The following is a 19,120-nucleotide window of genomic DNA, read 5'->3' on the forward strand; positions in this document are numbered from 1 at the left end:
TTAAACATCAAACCAATCTTTAAACCTGAAAATGGTCTTACACAACGCTTCATACAATCAACTGATCGCAATGAGATAACTGATTAGCTTAATCCCGTGATCAATGTCTGTTAATGCTATGTGTACTGCATCCTCCAATTCTTCATTGAGCGTTGCTAACATTTCAATGAATATATACCTCTTATCCTCATTCCATGAATACTTAGTACTACTAGTCCTTTGGTCAACTGACGGACCTTTTTTGTAATCTCTGATAAATCAATATTCGAAGACAGATTAAATGCTATAGGTGGATGTTCTGATTCACTTCTTGACATAATTTTAGTACAGAACTTTCTCAAATAACCAGCATGATCCAGTGACATAATCATTTACACTGCATGCATTATGTCCAACAAATGTCATCGCCTTTTTCTTTGTCAGTGTCACATCGACCATTTAGAATGTGCAAATTCAATAATTGATTGATGCTTTTATTCAGGTAATGAGGCCACCGGCCCATTATACACGTGCAGAGCATGATGGCATACAAATGTGACGGAGCGCTGAATTGTAAGATCTACAATGCAGTGTTCAAACTGTTAATATTGGAGTTAATTATATGACACAGGTATTCCCTTGAAAATGGAATTACGTTTCTTACCAGCAAGAAATACATATTTTGCTAAATTGTTGCAAATACTTTGATTAGTAGAGCTGAATAATAAGAACATTTTCTCACGACTTGGAAACATGTGATAATAATTGGGTATGAGATTAGGCCGCAGATCAAGATAGAACGGACACACACTACAAAAGTGGAACTCATCTTCGATAGCACTTACAACACAGAGGGGACAGAAACGTTCATGTCTTGGTATATTATGATATCTGCCTGCTTCAACCATAAGACGATGATTGGATCCGAGAAAATTCAAGATATTAATTCGAAATAGTGTTACATCAATTAATCGAATCCAGTTATTATATGAAAATTATCCCTTACTGCAGAGAACAATTCAAGCTTAGAACACGATTCACAATTATTGTGCAACACTTGATTTTCAATGTCTACGCTCCTTTACCTAAACTGATGTAAGAATAAGTCAGATCTACCAACACCCTGTTGCAGCCATACCTCTGCAAATCCGTAAGAAAACAGCAATGATTTAACCTTGAGTGCCCAGCAAGCGTTGCCATTCTCTGCCCTTTTATATTGAAAACTATATGTTTTTTTCAAAATCAAATTATTATCTTGTATCAATAGTCGAAGCCAAAATTTTATAATTTTTAAATAATGTGACACTTTGACGGAGTTTCTCATCAAGACAGATTTTACAAAGCTATTTGGTGTGTTTCTACTCAAACCCAAAGTCAATTTACAGAATTTACTGTGCACATTTTCAATGTCAGGTGATGCATGGAATCCCCAAACTTCCGATGCATATGTCAAAATTGGTAACAATTTTACATCAAAAATTTTGAAACAGACATCTGGTGGCAGATATGAGAATTTACCTAGTCTAGACTGGAGGACGCAAATTCAATAATCGACACACACCAATTACAGATTTTCCAAATTTGTTAGTTTGCTTGTCAGAGGAGAACCTAGGTCTGTCGAAACCATCTGATACTAGTTCCGTTATTAAATCATCATTATCTGTTAAATGTCTGAAATTATCATCAGTATAATCATCAAGTCGTCCAGTTCTAGCATTTAAATCGTCACAAAGTATAGTTTCAACAGATGGCAAGTTAGCTGTAAAATCAATATAAGAATCTAAGACGAGGTCAATTCCATTTTTCGAACGCTTATCGTCATACCATCTTGATCCTTTTGGCTGAACATATGTAAAGATACACAATACATGTTTTTCACATGAGAACAAATTATTGTCAAACAGTGTGAAAATAACATTTTCAAACTACCGGACACATTTGATATATTTTGAAATGTTATCTCTTATAAACCATATTATACCTACCGAGGCGCGTCATAACTGTGATAGCTTAATACCGGGTACGTGAAAACATTTATATCCTGGAAGGGAAAAATCAGTATTATCTTTTTCATCTTTCATCTTATTGTGCAGACCTGAAACATTTCATGTCAATGTTTACAGGTTTAATGTCCACCAACGGTGATGTAAGTCGGGCCCGGCCGTATCCCTATGGATGAGCAGATCCCTGTCTTGTCGTTCTGAAGAGTTGTGTCCGTTATTGGCAAACGCGGAGTCTTGGTTAGGGGGCATATCCACAACTATAAGGTTCCCATTTTTGTACTAACCCCTCTTCCCATCTCCAGCTAGAGATTTCAGTTTATTCCGCTGTGGTGTAGTAGGGTCGTTTGATATTCCAATTTGCTTAGCTTTTAATTGTTCTCTCTTCTTTAAGGCCCAAATCTTTACCTTAGTTTCCCAGAACGCACATATGATAGGTATCGGTTCCATTGCTGTAGCTCCTCCAAGTCCATGCGATCGGAGAATATCGTTCGGTTGAATTGCGCTCTCGCCTTTCTCACATACAGAGTTTAAAACTTTCAGTTCTTTGTTTCCACATGATCCGAATGATTCATCGCCATCCTCGGGCACACTATGCAAGATGACATTATCCCGCTGACTACAAATGTCTAGTCTCTCAACCCTGTTCTCGATTGCACTTATTTCTTCTCTATGTGTTAAACCCTGTTGGTGTAGTTGCTCGTGTACATAGTCCACATCCAGTTGTGTATTACGTTGTTGTTCTTTCATTCGTGAAATAGAATTTTTTAGTTCAACACTATTGTCAGTTGCTTTCTTTATTTTTCCTTGGACGTGTTTAAGGTCATCTTTTAATCGAGTGATGTCCTGCTTTATATCTGTTTACATGTTTCTAAGTTCCTCAATGATGTCAGCCTAAGTTTTATCAAGATGTTATTGTCTGATTGGTCCAGGGTTCAGTTCAACATCGCCCGAACATAGTTACAGTAAATATACTGACACAGAGAGCTGAAACTGTTCACCAGACACGAGGAAATCACTGGACGGGTTGCTACTGCAGTCCGTGCATGATCTATATATATATATATATATATATATATATATATATATATACATATTGGAAAAAAGAACTTGCTGTGGCTAGGTTATTACGTCCACAAATCAAGGACAAACTTAGAAGTTTGAACGTAGACGGAAACACTTATCACATTTCACTTCCATTTTGAACTACTGCGAACCATTCTCTAATAGGGAAAGGAAATAGCCGACATGTCACTTGAATAGAGAGACCAAACACATGCTTAGTTGCATGTGAATCTGAGATTTTGAATATGGTTACATTCTAATTGCAAACAAGTTAATAACTTCCAAAATAACTCGGGTCCACATTCAGCCCTATATGACACCAATATATCAAACTTTCAAAGAAAAGGAGAGGTTCAATATGATCTTTAAAACTCCATTGCCACAATTGTTAAAAAGCAACACGTAAAGACCGTAAGGTTATAAGGTTATATCTGGTTGTTAAAACACATCTGTGACGTCATTCTATTGTTTGAACGCTCCATTATTTTTCAGGAATGGAGAGTTACTTGTCAACTGTACATTATGTTGAAGCAGTATTTGAATTTTTCAAATATTTTCACCTACATAATATTTTGTCAAAGTGTAAAAGTAGGGATGAGTTTTAAGTAGGGGAATATCCCCGTAACTCTCCATTCCTTAAAAATAATGGGCGTCGGTCCCTGCGGGGCCTCTGCTCCATTATTTTTAAGGAATGGAGAAGTTACTCGGACATTCCCCTCTACTTAATGTTCAAGCGACCATGAGAGTGTCTCTGTGCTTCTCGTGAGGACATCCTTCTTGAATACAGTAATGCTCCTACAGTCAAGCATAGTTAAATGACCAGCGTTTTCTACTTCGTCCTCGACAGTGTCTATCAATGACATTGACACAATCTGAAAGGACAACTACGACCAGTAAGAAAACAATAAATATGACCCCCGCCTTTCCGATTGAGTTTGCAGACTGGCGGTCATCTTTTGCAGATATTTTCGCGCGCTTGTAGAGCGAGAGCGTCATGCGATCAATAAGTAGTTCTTTGACCATCCTTTCAATTTCAGCCACAGACGTTACGCTAGGTCGGAATGCAGCACAGATACACGCACATGTGTTGGTAGCTATTTTGGTCGCATCTGGAGGGAAAAACGAAATGCAATATTTTTTAAGAGATATACACATGTCATCTGAATGTGAGGGAAATGACTGAAATGGTTTTGATCGTAGATGACTGCCACTTGGTGAACGTAAACATCACGGGTGTTGCCAGGCCATGGGTTATTTAAGAAATAAACGACGAGTGGGAGTTGTGTGTCGTACAGTAAAACACTGCAGGGAGAATAAACCACAAGGGGTTTGATCTCCCTGCAGAGTTTTAAGTAATTCAGATCTGCCACGTTTCATCCCAGCCTAAGAGCGCAGCTCCTCACAGTGAGTTGCGGCACGACAGACGGCTAGGCCACCCGTACCCACGGCAAAAATGCGACTATTGGCAGCAGTAGCATAGAGGATCCTGATGCGTCAGTTGTCCTATCGGTTCCCGCTGTATTCCGCGGCAGAAAATGGATATTCTGCCGTCAATTTAAAAAAAATCTGCAACCAAATTTTGATAATTCTGCACACAATTCTACAACCTTAATTTTAGTAAAGTTTTTGTTTTGCACCTGTTTCTCTTGTGGCAGGTATGTTTAAGGTAAACGTATCACTGCTAGAATAGCTTATTGAAGTCAATCTGAAGATCACAAGTGTTAACATACACACATGCATTCGGTACGCAATAATACAAAGCTTCAGTTCAAAGCGAAATAAATATTAGTAAACCAGTTTTCGACTCGCATGTTAAGATTCTGCAGTGTATTTTTCACGAATTCTTAGGCAGATAAATATCATAATCTGCACGAGTTTTGCAAAACATGTGATTTCTACATATACGTATATTTATGCACTGACTGGGCATTTCTGTAAAAATCGCGGAATACAGTGGGAACTGTCCTGTAATCAAACTACATTAAAATAAACCCAGTTCCGTCTGGAGGCTAAGCCGACTGCCCAGTAGCCCTTCATGCGAATGGCAGCACTGAGGCTCCATACTTTGTGACGCTGGACATCGCAATACGCGACACGTCTTGTTGGCCTGTCACACATGCTCTCATGGAGCTCTGAAACTGGAGCTGTAAAGGTATGAATGAAATACTTCCCGAATCCAGTGAGACTGAATGCTTTATGTTTTACAAACATTGCTCTACTTACCTGCTGTGGCAGATGTGTTGAAAACTTCGAACGTGAGAGCTGTAGTTCCAACTGATGTTGTAGTATTTCCATCTGGCATTGCCGAACTTAGACCTGACGTCGTTGTCGTTCCATCTGGCGTTGTTGTCGCTCCACCTAACGATGTTATACCTGTATCTGACGTCGATGTAGTTGCATCTAATACAGTTACACTTTTAACTAACGTTGTTTTTGTTGAGACACCTGACGTTGTTGTAGTTCCACCTGACGTTGTGGAAACTGCTGGTCTATATGCCGGTGATGTTGTTCCAACTGACGTCGATGCAGATCTATCTAAAGTTGATGTTACATTTGACGTCGGTGATCCATTTGACGTAACTAAAGTTAGACCTGTTGCTGTTGTTTCTCCTGGTGCTGTTGCCGATCCATCGGGTAACGTTGTAATTACACCTGTTCCTGGTGAGACACGTGACGTTGTCGCTTTCGATCCAACTAAAGTCGTTCGTATATCAACTGTTGGCGTTCCATTTGACGTTATAGTACTTCTACTTGGCGTTGTCGAGCTTAGACCTGACACTGTTGTAGATCCACCTGACGTTATTTCATATGTCGTTGTTGTCGATCCCAGTGGCGTTGTGATACTTTCATCTGGCGTCGCTGTGGATCCAACTAACATTGTTGTTCTATCATCTGTAGGCGTTCCATTTGACATTGTAGTACTTCCACCTGGCGTTTTCGAAATTAGGCCTGACACTGTTGTAGTTCCATCTGACATTGATGTAGTTTTATCTGGCGTCACTGTGGATCCAACTAACGTTGTTGGTTTATCATCTGTTGGCGTTCCATTTGACGTTATAGTACTTCTACTTGGCGTTGTCGAGCTTAGACCTGACACTGTTGTAGATCCACCTGACGTTATTTCATATGTCGTTGTTGTCGATTCCAGTGGCGTAGTGGTACTTTCATCTGGCGTCGCTGTGGATCCAACTAACATTGTTGTTCTATCATCTGTAGGCGTTCCATTTGACGTTGTAGTCCTTCCACCTGGCGTTGTCGAAATTAGGCCTGACACTGTTGTAGTTCCATCTGACATTGATGTAGTTTTATCTGGCGTCACTGTGGATCCAACTAACGTTGTTGGTTTATCATCTGTTGGCGTTCCATTTGACGTTGTAGGACTTCCACCTGGCGTTGTCGAACTTAGGCCTGACACTGTTGTAGTTCCATCTGACATTGATGTAGTTTTATCTGGCGTCACTGTGGATCCAATTAACGTTGTTGGTATATAATCTGTTGGCGTTCCATTTGACGTTGTAGAACTTCCACCTGCCGTTGTCGAGCTTAGGCCTGGCACTGTTGTAGATCCACGTGACGTTATTTCAACTGTCGTTATTGTCGATCCTACTGGCGTTGTGTTTTTTTCATCTGGCGTCGTTGTGGATCCAACTAACGTTGTTGGTATATCATCTGTTGGCGTTCGATTTGACGTTGTAATACTTCTACCTGGCGTTGACGAACTTAGACCTGACGGTGTTGTAGATCCACCTGACGTTATTTCATCTGTCGTTGTTGTCGATGCAACTGTCGTTGTGGTATTTTCATCTGGCGTCGTTGTGGATCCAACTAACGTTGTTGGTTTATCATCTGTAGGCGTTCCATTTGACGTTGTAGTGCTTCCACCTGCCGTTGTTGTCGAGCTTAGGCCTGGCACTGTTGTAGATCCACCTGACGTTATTTCAACTGTCCTTGTCGATCCAACTGGCGTTGTGGTACTTACATCTGGCGTCACTGTGGATCCAACTAACGTTGTTGTTTTATCATCTGTAGGCGTTCCATTTGACGTTGTAGAACTTCCACCTGGCGTTGTCAAGCTTAGACCTGACACTGTTGTTGTTCCATCTGACATTGATGTAGTTTTATCTGGCTTCACTGTGGATCCATCTAACGTTGTTGGTTTATCATCTGCTGGCGTTCCATTTGACGTTATAGTACTTTCACCTGGCGTTGTCGAGTTTAGGCCTGGCACTGTTGTAGATCCACCTGACGTTATTTCAACTGTCGTTATTGTCGATCCACCTGGCGTTGTATTTTCATCTTGCGTCGTTGTGGATCCAACTAACGTTGTTGTTTTATCATCTGTAGGCGTTCCATTTGACGTTGTAGAACTTCCACCTGGCGTTGACAAACTTCGACCTGACGGTGTTGTAGATCCACCTGACGTTATTTCAACTGTCGTTGTCGATCCAACTGGCGTTGTGGTATTTTCATCTGGCGTCGTTGTGGATCCAACTAACGTTGTTGGTATATCATCTGTTGGCGTTCCATTTGACGTTATAGTACTTTCATCTGGCGAACTTAGGTCTGACACTGTTGTAGTTCCATCTGACATTGATGTAGTTTTATCTGGCGTCACTGTGTATCCAACTAACGTTGTTGGTTTATCATCTGTGGGCGTTCCATTTGACGTTGTAGTGCTTCCACCTGGCGTTGTCAAGCTTAGGCCTGGCACTGTTGTAGATCCACCTGACGTTATTTCAACTGTCCTTGTCGATCCAACTGGTGTTGTGGTACTTACATCTGGCGTCACTGTGGATCCAACTAACGTTGTTGTTTTATCATTTGTAGGCGTTCCATTTGACGTTGTAGTATTTCCCCCTGGCGTTGTCGAGCTTAAACCTGACACTGTTGTTGTTCCATCTGACATTGATGTAGTTTTATCTGGCTTCACTGTGGATCCAACTAACGTTGTTGGTTTATCTTCTGTTGGCGTTCCATTTGAAATTATAATACTTTCACCTGGCGAACTTAGGTCTGACACTGTTGTTGTTCCATCTGACATTGATGTAGTTTTATCTGGCGTCACTGTGGATCCAACTAACGTTGTTGGTTTATCATCTGCTGGCGTTCGATTTGACGTTGTAGTACTTCCACCTGGCGTTGTCGAGCTTAGACCTGACACTGTTGTTGTTTCATCTGACATTGATGTAGTTTTATCTGGCGTCACTGTGGATCCAACTAACGTTGTTGGTTTATCATCTGTAGGCGTTCCATTTGACGTTGTAGTGCTTCCACCTGACGTTGTCGAGCTTAGGCCTGGCACTGTTGTAGATCCACCTGACGTTATTTCAACTGTCCTTGTCGATCCAACTGGTGTTGTGGTACTTACATCTGGCGTCACTGTGGATCCAACTAACGTTGTTGGTTTATCATTTGTAGGCGTTCCATTTGACGTTGTGGTACTTCCACCTGGCGTTGTCGAGCTTAAACCTGACACTGTTGTTGTTCCATCTGACATTGATGTAGTTTTATCTGGCTTCACTGTGGATCCAACTAACGTTGTTGGTTTATCTTCTGTTGGCGTTCCATTTGAAATTATAATACTTTCACCTGGCGAACTTAAGTCTGACACTGTTGTTGTTCCATCTGACATTGATGTAGTTTTATCTGGCATCACTGTGGATCCAACTAACGTTGTTGGTTTATCATCTGCTGGCGTTCGATTTGACGTTGTAGTACTTCCACCTGGCGTTGTTGAGCTTAGACCTGACACTGTTGTTGTTCCATCTGACATTGATGTAGTTTTATCTGGCGTCACTATGGATCCAACTAACGTTGTTGGTTTATCATCTGTTGGCGTTCCATTTGACGTTGTAGTGCTTCCACCTGGCGTTGTCGAGTTTAGACCTGACACTGTTGTTGTTCCATCTGACATTGATGTAGTTTTATCTGGCTTCACTGTGGATCCAACTAACGTTGTTGGTTTATCATCTGTAGGCGTTCCATTTGACGTTGTAGAACTTCCACCTGGCGTTGTCGAGTTTAGACCTGACACTGTTGTTGTTCCATCTGACATTGATGTAGTTTTATCTGGCTTCACTGTGGATCCAACTATTATTGTTGGTTTATCTTCTGTTGGCGTTCCATTTGACGTTATAATACTTTCACCTGGCGAACTTAGGTCTGACACTGTTGTTGTTCCATCTGACATTGATGTAGTTTTATCTGGCGTCACTGTGGATCCAACTAACGTTGTTGGTTTATCATCTGTTGGCGTTCCATTTGACGTTGTAGAACTTCCACCTGGCGTTGTCAAACTTAGGCCTGACGGTGTTGTAGATCCACCTGACGTTATTTCATCTGTCGTTGTTGTCGATGCAACTGGCGTTGTTGTATTTTCATCTGGCGTCGTTGTGGATCCAACTAACGTTGTTGGTATATCATCTGTTGGCGTTCCATTTGACGTTATAGTACTTCCATCTGGCGAACTTAGGTCTAACACTGTTGTTGTTTCATCTGACATTGATGTAGTTTTATCTGGCGTCACTGTGGATCCAACTAACGTTGTTGGTTTATCATCTGTAGGCGTTCCATTTGACGTTGTAGTGCTTCCACCTGACGTTGTCGAGCTTAGGCCTGGCACTGTTGTAGATCCACCTGACGTTATTTCAACTGTTGTTGTCGATCCAACTGGTGTTGTGGTACTTACATCTGGCGTCACTGTGGATCCAACTAACGTTGTTGGTTTATCATTTGTAGGCGTTCCATTTGACGTTATAGTACTTCCACCTGGCGTTGTCGAGTTTAGACCTGACACTGTTGTTGTTCCATCTGACATTGATGTAGTTTTATCTGGCTTCACTGTGGATCCAACTAACGTTGTTGGTTTATCTTCTGTTGGCGTTCCATTTGACATTATAATACTTTCACCTGGCGAGCTTAAGTCTGACACTGTTGTTGTTCCATCTGACATTGATGTAGTTTTATCTGGCGTCACTGTGGATCCAACTAACGTTGTTGGTTTATCATCTGCTGGCGTTCGATTTGACGTTATAGTACTTTCACCTGCCGTTGTCGAGCTTAGGCCTGGCACTGTTGTAGATCCACCTGACGTTATTTCAACTGTCGTTATTGTCGATCCTACTGGCGTTGTGGTATTTTCATCTGGCGTCGTTGTGGATCCAACTAACGTTGTTGGTATATCATCTGTTGGCGTTCGATTTGACGTTGTAATACTTCCACCTGGCGTTGACGAACTTAGACCTGACGGTGCTGTAGATCCACCTGACGTTATTTCATCTGTTTTTGTTGTCGATGCAAATGGCGTTTTTGTATTTTCATCTTTCGTCGTGGTGGATCCAACTAACGTTGTTGGTATATCTTCTGTTGGCGTTCCTTTTGACGTTGTAGAACTTACACCTGGCGTTGTCAAACTTAGGCCTGGCACTGTTGTAGATCCACCTGACGTTATTTCAACTGTCGTTATTGTCGATCCACCTGGCGTTGTGATATTTTCATCTGGCGTTGTTGTCGATCCAACTAACGTTGTTGGTATATCATCTGTAGGCGTTCCATTTGACGTTATAGTACTTTCATCTGGCGAACTTAGGTCTGACACTGTTGTTGTTCCATCTGACATTGATGTAGTTTTATCTGGCGTCACTGTGGATCCAACTAACGTTGTTGGTTTATCATCTGTAAGCGTTCCATTTGACGTTGTAGTGCTTCCACCTGGCGTTGTCGAGCTTAGGCCTGGCACTGTTGTAGATCCACCTGACGTTATTTCAACTGTCCTTGTCGATCCAACTGGCGTTGTGGTACTTACATCTGGCGTCGCTGTGGATCCAACTAACGTTGTTGTTTTATCATCTGTAGGCGTTCCATTTGGCGTTGTAGAACTTCCACCTGGCGTTGTCGAGCTTAGGCCTGGCACTGTTGTAGATCCACGTGACGTTATTTCAACTCTCGTTGTCGATCCAACTGGCGTTGTGGTACTTACAACTGGCGTCGCTGTGGATCCAACTAACGATGTTGGTTTATCATCTGTAGGCGTTCCATTTGAGGATGCAGTACTTCCACTTGGCGTTGTCGAGCTTAGACCTGACACTGTTGTAGTTCCATCTGACATTGATGAAGTTTTATCTGGCGTCACTGTGGATCCAACTAACGTTGTTGGTTTATCATCTTTTGGCGTTCCATTTGACGTTGTAGAACTTCCACCTGGCGTTGTCAAACTTAGGCCTGACGGTGTTGTAGATCCACCTGACGTTATTTTATCTGTCGTTGTTGTCGATGCAACTGGCGTTGTTGTATTTTTATCTGGCGTCGTTGTGGATCCAACTAACGTTGTTGGTATATCATCTGTTGGCGTTCCATTTGACGTTATAGTACTTCCATCTGGCGAACTTAGGTCTAACACTGTTGTTGTTCCATCTGACATTGATGTAGTTTTATCTGGCGTCACTGTGGATCCAACTAACGTTGTTGGTTTATCATCTGTAGGCGTTCCATTTGACGTTGTAGTGCTTCCACCTGACGTTGTCGAGCTTAGGCCTGGCAAGGTTGTAGATCCACCTGACGTTATTTCAACTGTCGTTGTCGATCCAACTGGTGTTGTGGTACTTACATCTGGCGTCGCTGTGGATCCAACTAACGTTGTTGGTTTATCATTTGTAGGCGTTCCATTTGACGTTGTAGAACTTCCACCTGACGTTGTCGAGCTTAGACCTGACACTGTTGTTGTTCCATCTGACATTGATGTAGTTTTATCTGGCTTCACTGTGGATCCAACTAACGTTGTTGGTTTATCATCTGTTGGCGTTCCATTTGACGTTATAGTACTTTCACCTGGCGAACTTAGGTCTGACACTGTTGTTGTTCCATCTGACATTGATGTAGTTTTATCTGGCGTCACTGTGGATCCAACTAACGTTGTTGGTTTATCATCTGTAGGCGTTCCATTTGACGTCGGAGTACTTCCACCTGACGTTGTTCCAACTATCGTTGTTGTCGAGCCAATTCGCGTTGTTGTAGTTTCGCCACTTTCTGTCGTTGATAAAAGAGTCGATGGTGCTGAAGTTCCACCTGTCGCTGCTTCTAATTCATCGGATCCCTTTGCAGATCCACCTGTTGGTGATGTAGTTCCGTCTAACAGTGTTGTCGATTCAACTGACGTTGTTGACGATCCACCTGACGTAGCTGAAGTTCCACCTGTCGCTGCTACTAATCCATCGGATGCCTTTGCATATCCACCTGCTGGTGATGTCGTTTCATTTGACAGTGTTGTCAATTCAACTGACGTTGTTGCCGATCCATCGGATGCTGTTGTGGATTCACCTAACCTTTTCGTTTGATGTAACGTTGTTGGCAATTTACTTGTAGTTTCAACTGGGTTTGTTGTTGACAGAAGTGACGGTGTTGTTCTTTCAACTGGGGTAGCTATTGATCTATCTACTGTAGCTCCACCTGGTGATGATATTAATCCTGCGGGTGTCATTGTAGAGCCACCTTCTGTTAATGAAGTTCCATCTGACAAAGCTGCCGATTCACCCGATGTTTGTGCAAATTCGCTGGATGTTGTTTTGGATCCATCTAATGTTGCTCTTACATGTAACTTTGTAGAGGATCCATATGACACTGTTGAAGTTAGACCTGTTGCTGTTGTTTCACCTGACATTGTTGTCGATCCATCGGGTGACGTCGTAGACCTACCTAACGCTGTAGAAGTACTTACTGTGATCCGAGTTGTCAATTCATCTTTTTCTTGCCTTGGTCCATCGATCATTTTACAGGAAACGTTTCCAAATTTTTTTTTATTCTCAGCGACAGTGACCATTTTCTTTGAGACTGTACCTAAAATATAACATACACGATGTCTATGTTACCAAACCTATATGTGTACAAGACATTCGTTAAGACAGAAAAAACACGCCTTTGGTAAGACAAGTATTCATTACATAGCCACACCAGAGTGACTTACCATTATGGCATTGTTTGACAAAGACGGTCGATTGATTATTCCCTTGAAACTGAAGTGAATGGTTGATAGAGATGTCACTTCCCATATAAATCCTGCAGTTAGAGCCATTGTAGCCAACTGCAACACAAAGACCATCCCCGGTGTGCTTGTCCAGACAGCTTTTCTTACACGTTCCGACATCAAGAGAGGAATTGGAATCTTCTTGTAAATTCGAAATCTCAACATTCTGTTCTTCAGTGAACCAACACCCATCTGTAAAGAATGCATGTTTCTCTATAAGAGTGATCATGAGTGAGCGAGTTGGGTTTAACGCCGCTTTTGACAGTATTACAGTTATATCACGGCGTGTCAGCTTAATGTGTGAGGAAAGGCCGAAGTGATGCAGGTCTCAGACGTTTACAACTTCGAAGAAACCCACGAGCACGGGTATGGTGTTGACAAACCGAGAAAATAATCAGGGCGAACCGGGATTCGAACCCACTATCATAGGTTTCTGCATAGCGAATCGCGGCGCCTTAGACGACTGGACCACCCGATCCCCCTTCTCTATTAGAAGCAAACAACCACTGACATCATGAGCCAGAGAGGTTGGTGTTTATTTCAAATATTTGAGTTATTTAAATCCGTTATATGTGAAACATTTTGTGTTCCTTATATAGCAGACCGCCTCTGTGATATAGTGGACAGGGCTTCTGCTCAGACGGCAGGAATTCGGTGCTTCGATCCCTAGTCGCGTAAAACCAAATGACATTAAGATATGATGCTTGTTGTTACCCTGCCTGGCGCTAGACGTAAAGGGGATAAAACAAGGAATAGTTGGCTCGCAGTCAGTGTGCTGTGTCTGTGTGGGGTGTTCATGTTAAACTGCGGCATGATATATCTGTGGGAAAGCACTCTAAACCCGGTATAAGGCGGGATCAGACACACACACACACACACACACACACACACACACACACACACACACACGCGCGCGCGCGCGCGCATGGTTGTCGATATATGAGTGCAATGATCTTTCGAGCGACGTTAACTCCCATTTCAGCTCATCTCCATATAAAGTTTCATTAGTAAAGGTACGTACGGATCTCCTCTTCACACATGGTGGCATACGGCTGGGCACACGGCATCGGACTGTAAACCCCACTCAGATTATACTGAACGCAATTTTTACTATCTTCAAAGTTTAATTCCATGGATTTCAAAATGTCCAAGCCCATGTCCAAATCGGTACAGTCAGACCATACAGGCTTGTCGGTTGTCCTTTGGCGGTGGAGTCCAATCCAGACGCCAGACGCCCTGCAAGAAGGACAGAGCATTAGGAGGTGGAACAGGCAGGTGAAGTTTAAGTTAAGTTTAAGATATTTGATGGCAAATTGATACCTCTTATAAACTGACGTCCAAAAGAAACCTTACCAGAGTTTGAAATCACTCTTGCTCAAAAACAACAAAACATACATGCATGAAGTAAAGTGTATTGAGAAGATCAATATATCAACATAATCAACACTGAAAATGACAATCATACCGCGACCGAGAATGACGTCAGAGCCCCCCCAAAGTTGGATTTAGTACAAAACTCGAGCTTTCAGAATCATGGACAATAGGCAGAGTACATAAACAATCGCTCACGTTCAATAAGAAGTCATTAGTAGCGTGTGTGACCACCAAATGCCTCAATGCACGCTAAACTCTTCGACGCACAGAAAAAGTCAGTCGTCTGATGAGGTCACGTGGGATTTGACGCCATTCTTCCTAGAGGGCCAAGATCAGTTCAATCCGGTTGGCTGGAGAGTGTGGTCGTTGTCGAACACGACGATCCACCAAGTCCCAGAGGCGTTCTGTGGGGGACATGTCGGGTGAGCGTGCGCCTGCAGGTCAGATCGTTGACGTTATTGGCTGCGAGGAAGTTAGTGACAATTCTGGCTGTATGGGTTCTAGCGTTGTCATGCTAACCACGTGGTTACTGTTGGAGAAATGGTAGGACAACTGGACGATGTTATCCATGTAACGTTGAGCTGTCAAGTTTCCGCCAACGATGACCAGCGGTGTCCTCTCCTGCCCACAGATCCATCCCCACACCATGACACTCCCTCCACCATATGGTACGACCTCCTGCACGCAACACGCCGCCGTTCGTTCACCCCTTCGGCGGTAAACACGTTGTCTTCCATCAGCCCTAAACATACAGAATCGACTTTCGTCAGTGAAGACAACCCTCTGCCAGTCACGTCGTTGCCAACGTCGTACAGTCCCGGCCCATCTCAATCGCAGACGACGATGTTGCGCTGTCAATAGCTGTCCTCTGTATGGTCTAAAAGTCCTGATTCCATGAGCCCTGAGTCTCCTGGTCACTGTCTGCCGACTAACCCTTTGCGCCGATGACGTCACTGTCAGGAAGCGATTTCGGAGGTGCAAGGTACGCAAGTACCGGTCATCATGAGGCGTGGTCACCCTGGGTCTGCCTGTTCTTGGCCTGTCAGCGGTCCGCCATGTCTGTCTGTAACATTGCATCAAGTTGGTAACGGCAACACGGGAGCAACCGAAGGTTCGTGCAATATGGGCGTGGGTGGCTCCCATCTGTACCATACCCAAGGCTCGTTCTTGTTGTTCGACTGTGAGTCGTGGCATTTCCTTTGTGTTTTGTCTGACTTGCCGTTGCATATCGTTTTATACCCTAACCCGCACGTGCATTTGCAGTTGTCCGTGGTGCACGTGTTTTTCACTTTTTCGCTGTTATCTCGCAAACATGTAACAGACGATTATCATTTTCTGTATACACTATTGTTGTATTTAGGTTATATGTTTTTGATAGACATCATCGAAAAAAAAATTATACTTTGTCTGAAATTCATATTTTCAGTTGGTAAAGTTTCTTTTGGACGTCAGTTTATTTCTAATCAGGTTCTATACTCTTCAAAAGGAGGTTATTTTGTGGGTGAGTCAATGTGGTTTAACATAGCTTTGAAAAGTAATTCAGTTATATACGGCCTGAAAAAACTTAACCATAGTTTTAAAATCACCCAAGTTTAAAAGCCACAAAAGATGGGTGTACAATGTATTGAAAAGATCAAAATTTCAAAGAAATCAGCATGCAAAATGACAGTCATAAAGCATCCGATATTGGCAAGACAGTTTCCAGAATTGAGGCGAGGAAGCACAAACAAGCTTACACCGTAAAGGGCACACACATCTAAAATCTAAAATGGTTTAAGTTCAATGACATGTCACATAGCGTGTATGACCACCCCCGCTACAAGTAACGGTAAAACTTTCCGGCGCACGGAAAAAGTATGTCGCCAGATGACGTCACGTGTGATACATCGCCGTTCTTCTTGGATGGCCTGGATCAGTTCCTCTCGGTTGGCTGGAGGATGTGGTCGTTGTCGAACACGACGATCCATGACATCCCAGAGGTGTTCTATGGGCGACATGTCTTGTGAGCGTACAGGCCACGGCAACACGTTGACGTTGTTGGCTGCAAGGAAGTTGTGGACGATTCGGGCTGTATGGGGTCTGGCGTTGTCATGTTGATGAAGGACACTTAGTCTGTCTGTAACGTTGCACCAGGTTAGTTTAAGCAACACGGGAGCAACCAAAACCTCCAGCAATGTAGGCAAGGGTGGCTCCCATCTGTATCATACCCATGGCCCACTCGCGTTGTTGGGGTGTCAGTCGTGGCATTTCTGTGATGTCTTTTTTATAAGTGTGAGTGTCTGACATGCCGTCCATATCTTTTTTTACCCTTATTCCTCGTGTAGTGTCGGTTGTCCAAGGGCATGTGTTTTTCACTTTTTCGCATTTTCTACAGAAATACAGAGCATTGTTGTGTTTTGACGATGTGTTATGCATTGATTAAGTTTGAACGGTTTTTTTTTCATTTTTGCCATTACGTATTCAAAGTGGTAAAGTCTCTTTTGGCCGTCAGTATATAAAAGCAGGTCAGCATTGATGTGGGCATTGACTCCTCAAGGGATGCAGGTCTTAGACGATTACCACTATGACCACGACCACAGGCATGGTGCTGACAAAAGGCACAATCTGGGTGAATATGGGATTTGCAAATTTGTAAATTCAGCTGGTTGTAGGGATTGTGGCAGTAGAAAATAAGCATGTGAATAAAACCGACAAAACCTTTTCGACAGTCGAATGAATAATATCCATTGTATGATTCCGACCATATCATCGTTTATGATTCACTATGAAATAGTGATGACACCAGGTGTTCGCGAAAATAAGAGCGTATCCCGCCCCACCGGTCACATGTGTCACAAACACATGCAAAGGCAAAACAATTATTCACAAGTTCAACAGGGTAAAGGTCTGGAAACCTAGCCGGAACAGCGTACCCCGTCGATTCCCAGTCAGACCATACGGGGTCAGGTGCATTTTTTGTGGATGTGTCCTTTACATTTTGTATACCAAGGAGACCAATATCACCAACATAGAATCTAAGAACGGGATAGATGATAACGGCTGGGCACTGCAACCAGATTCAGTGACACATCAATATGTGGAACCATTCAAACTTGATCCTCCTTCACCAAATCTGACCGATTACCAAACATATTGCACTTCTGTACGACATCGGTTTCCAAATCTACTTCGTTGTCACCGCATTCATCAACTTCATGTACGCCACCCTCCACTATATCACGGTGGCCGGTCAATAGTCGAGTCTAGATTGAACATAGTAATCCACGTTCGAGGTCATCGTCACGATGTCAGACAAGCAGCTAATATGACTTCCTGATCATCTAAGTAAGCAAGTATTGTTTGTTTGTTGTTTAATGCCGTACTCAACAATATTCCAGCTATATGAGGGCAGTCTGTAAATATACCAGTGATTGATATCATGAGCATCAATCTACACAGTTGGGATACGATGATACGACGACGAAGTCAGCGAGCCTGACCACCAGGCCCCGTTAGTCGCCTCTTACGACAAGCATTGGTTGCTGAAGACCTATTCTCTACACGGATCTTCACGGGTTTAGTCGACAAGTATAGGATTTAATGATTTTAGCTAATAAAGTATTTTCGAATACAACTTACAACACGCTTTCGTGTCTCCATTTCTGCACAAACGTTTCAAAAACAGCCATTTCTTTGTCTGTTTGGAACGTCACCATCCGCTGACGTTCATGTTTGCAAACTTCGTACACCTCATTCCAGGTATGCGAGTCATTGTACAGTGTGTAGAGCTTCCCGTAAGTAACACACACAGCACGTTCTGAAAAGACAATGGGACTTGTCATCAAGAAAGTGTACGGTAATACTGACGACATGTATAGAAAGATGTCATGGAAAGTATGTGTGTTGGTTTGACGCCGACATCAGCAACATTCCAGCTATATGACGGCGGCCAGTAAATAACGGTAGCTGGACCAGACAATCGAGTAATTAATATCTTTAACAGCTACCCACTACGTCAGGTACGTGGAAATGACAGCCCGATCCATCAAGTTCCCTCCACCGACCAGCATGGGTTGCTGGGGACCTATTCTAACCCGGAATCCCTAAGGGTTCCCAATTTAGAGGCCTCTCACGACTAGTGATGGGTGATGGGGATACATTCTAATGACGAGTAGTCTGTACAAAGAAATAGACAGGATTATCTGTCAAAGATGCTGGTTGTTCCAGAGCAGCATACTTCATCTGTGAGACGACAATTCTTTTTTGTGAATATATACTCTTCAAAAAAAGAAATACCCAATACGAATGTTTTTGGCCATAAAAGCAAAATAAGCGGACCAAAGGTGCAAAATGAAGAGGTTTAATGTGTTATAGTGTCGGTGACAAACAAGGGCATGCAAACCATTAGTCGGGAAACACGTACGATTCGGAAAAACGCACCCAGTGCATTAACAAAAGGGACATGGAGCTGCACGTACTGCACGTGCAGCAGCACTATAAACGGTATTAAAGTGCAGGGTTTTTAATAATAATATGCCAAGATTAACAGAAGTGCAATAAAATAACGTCATAGGCCGCTTGCAGGCAGGGGAATCTCGATCAGATGTAGCGTTTTCAATGTAGCGCCCAGCACCATCACAAGGCTATGGGATCGGTTTCATCAGCATGGGTCAACACGTGATCGGCCAAGGTCGGGATGACCAAG

General features: G+C 42.8%; 1 protein-coding gene across 1 annotated transcript in view; it reads right to left on the minus strand.

Moving 5' to 3' along the window:
* Nucleotides 1–5,077: 5,077 nt before the first annotated feature.
* Nucleotides 5,078–19,120, minus strand: part of LOC139448651 (mucin-2-like) — a 77,685-nt gene continuing 63,642 nt past the window's right edge. Inside the window, exons 2-4 of the mRNA XM_071230211.1 lie at nucleotides 14,084–14,298; nucleotides 5,268–12,275; nucleotides 5,078–5,151 (exon numbers count right to left, since the gene is read on the minus strand). Coding sequence (XP_071086312.1) covers nucleotides 5,078–5,151; nucleotides 5,268–12,275; nucleotides 14,084–14,298 — 7,297 coding nt within the window. The remainder of the gene's footprint in view (nucleotides 5,152–5,267; nucleotides 12,276–14,083; nucleotides 14,299–19,120) is intronic.

This window comes from Haliotis cracherodii, unplaced genomic scaffold, assembly GCF_022045235.1.
Source record: "Haliotis cracherodii isolate W230 unplaced genomic scaffold, xgHalCrac1.p SCAF_7, whole genome shotgun sequence".
Taxonomy (NCBI): Eukaryota; Metazoa; Mollusca; class Gastropoda; order Lepetellida; family Haliotidae; genus Haliotis; species Haliotis cracherodii.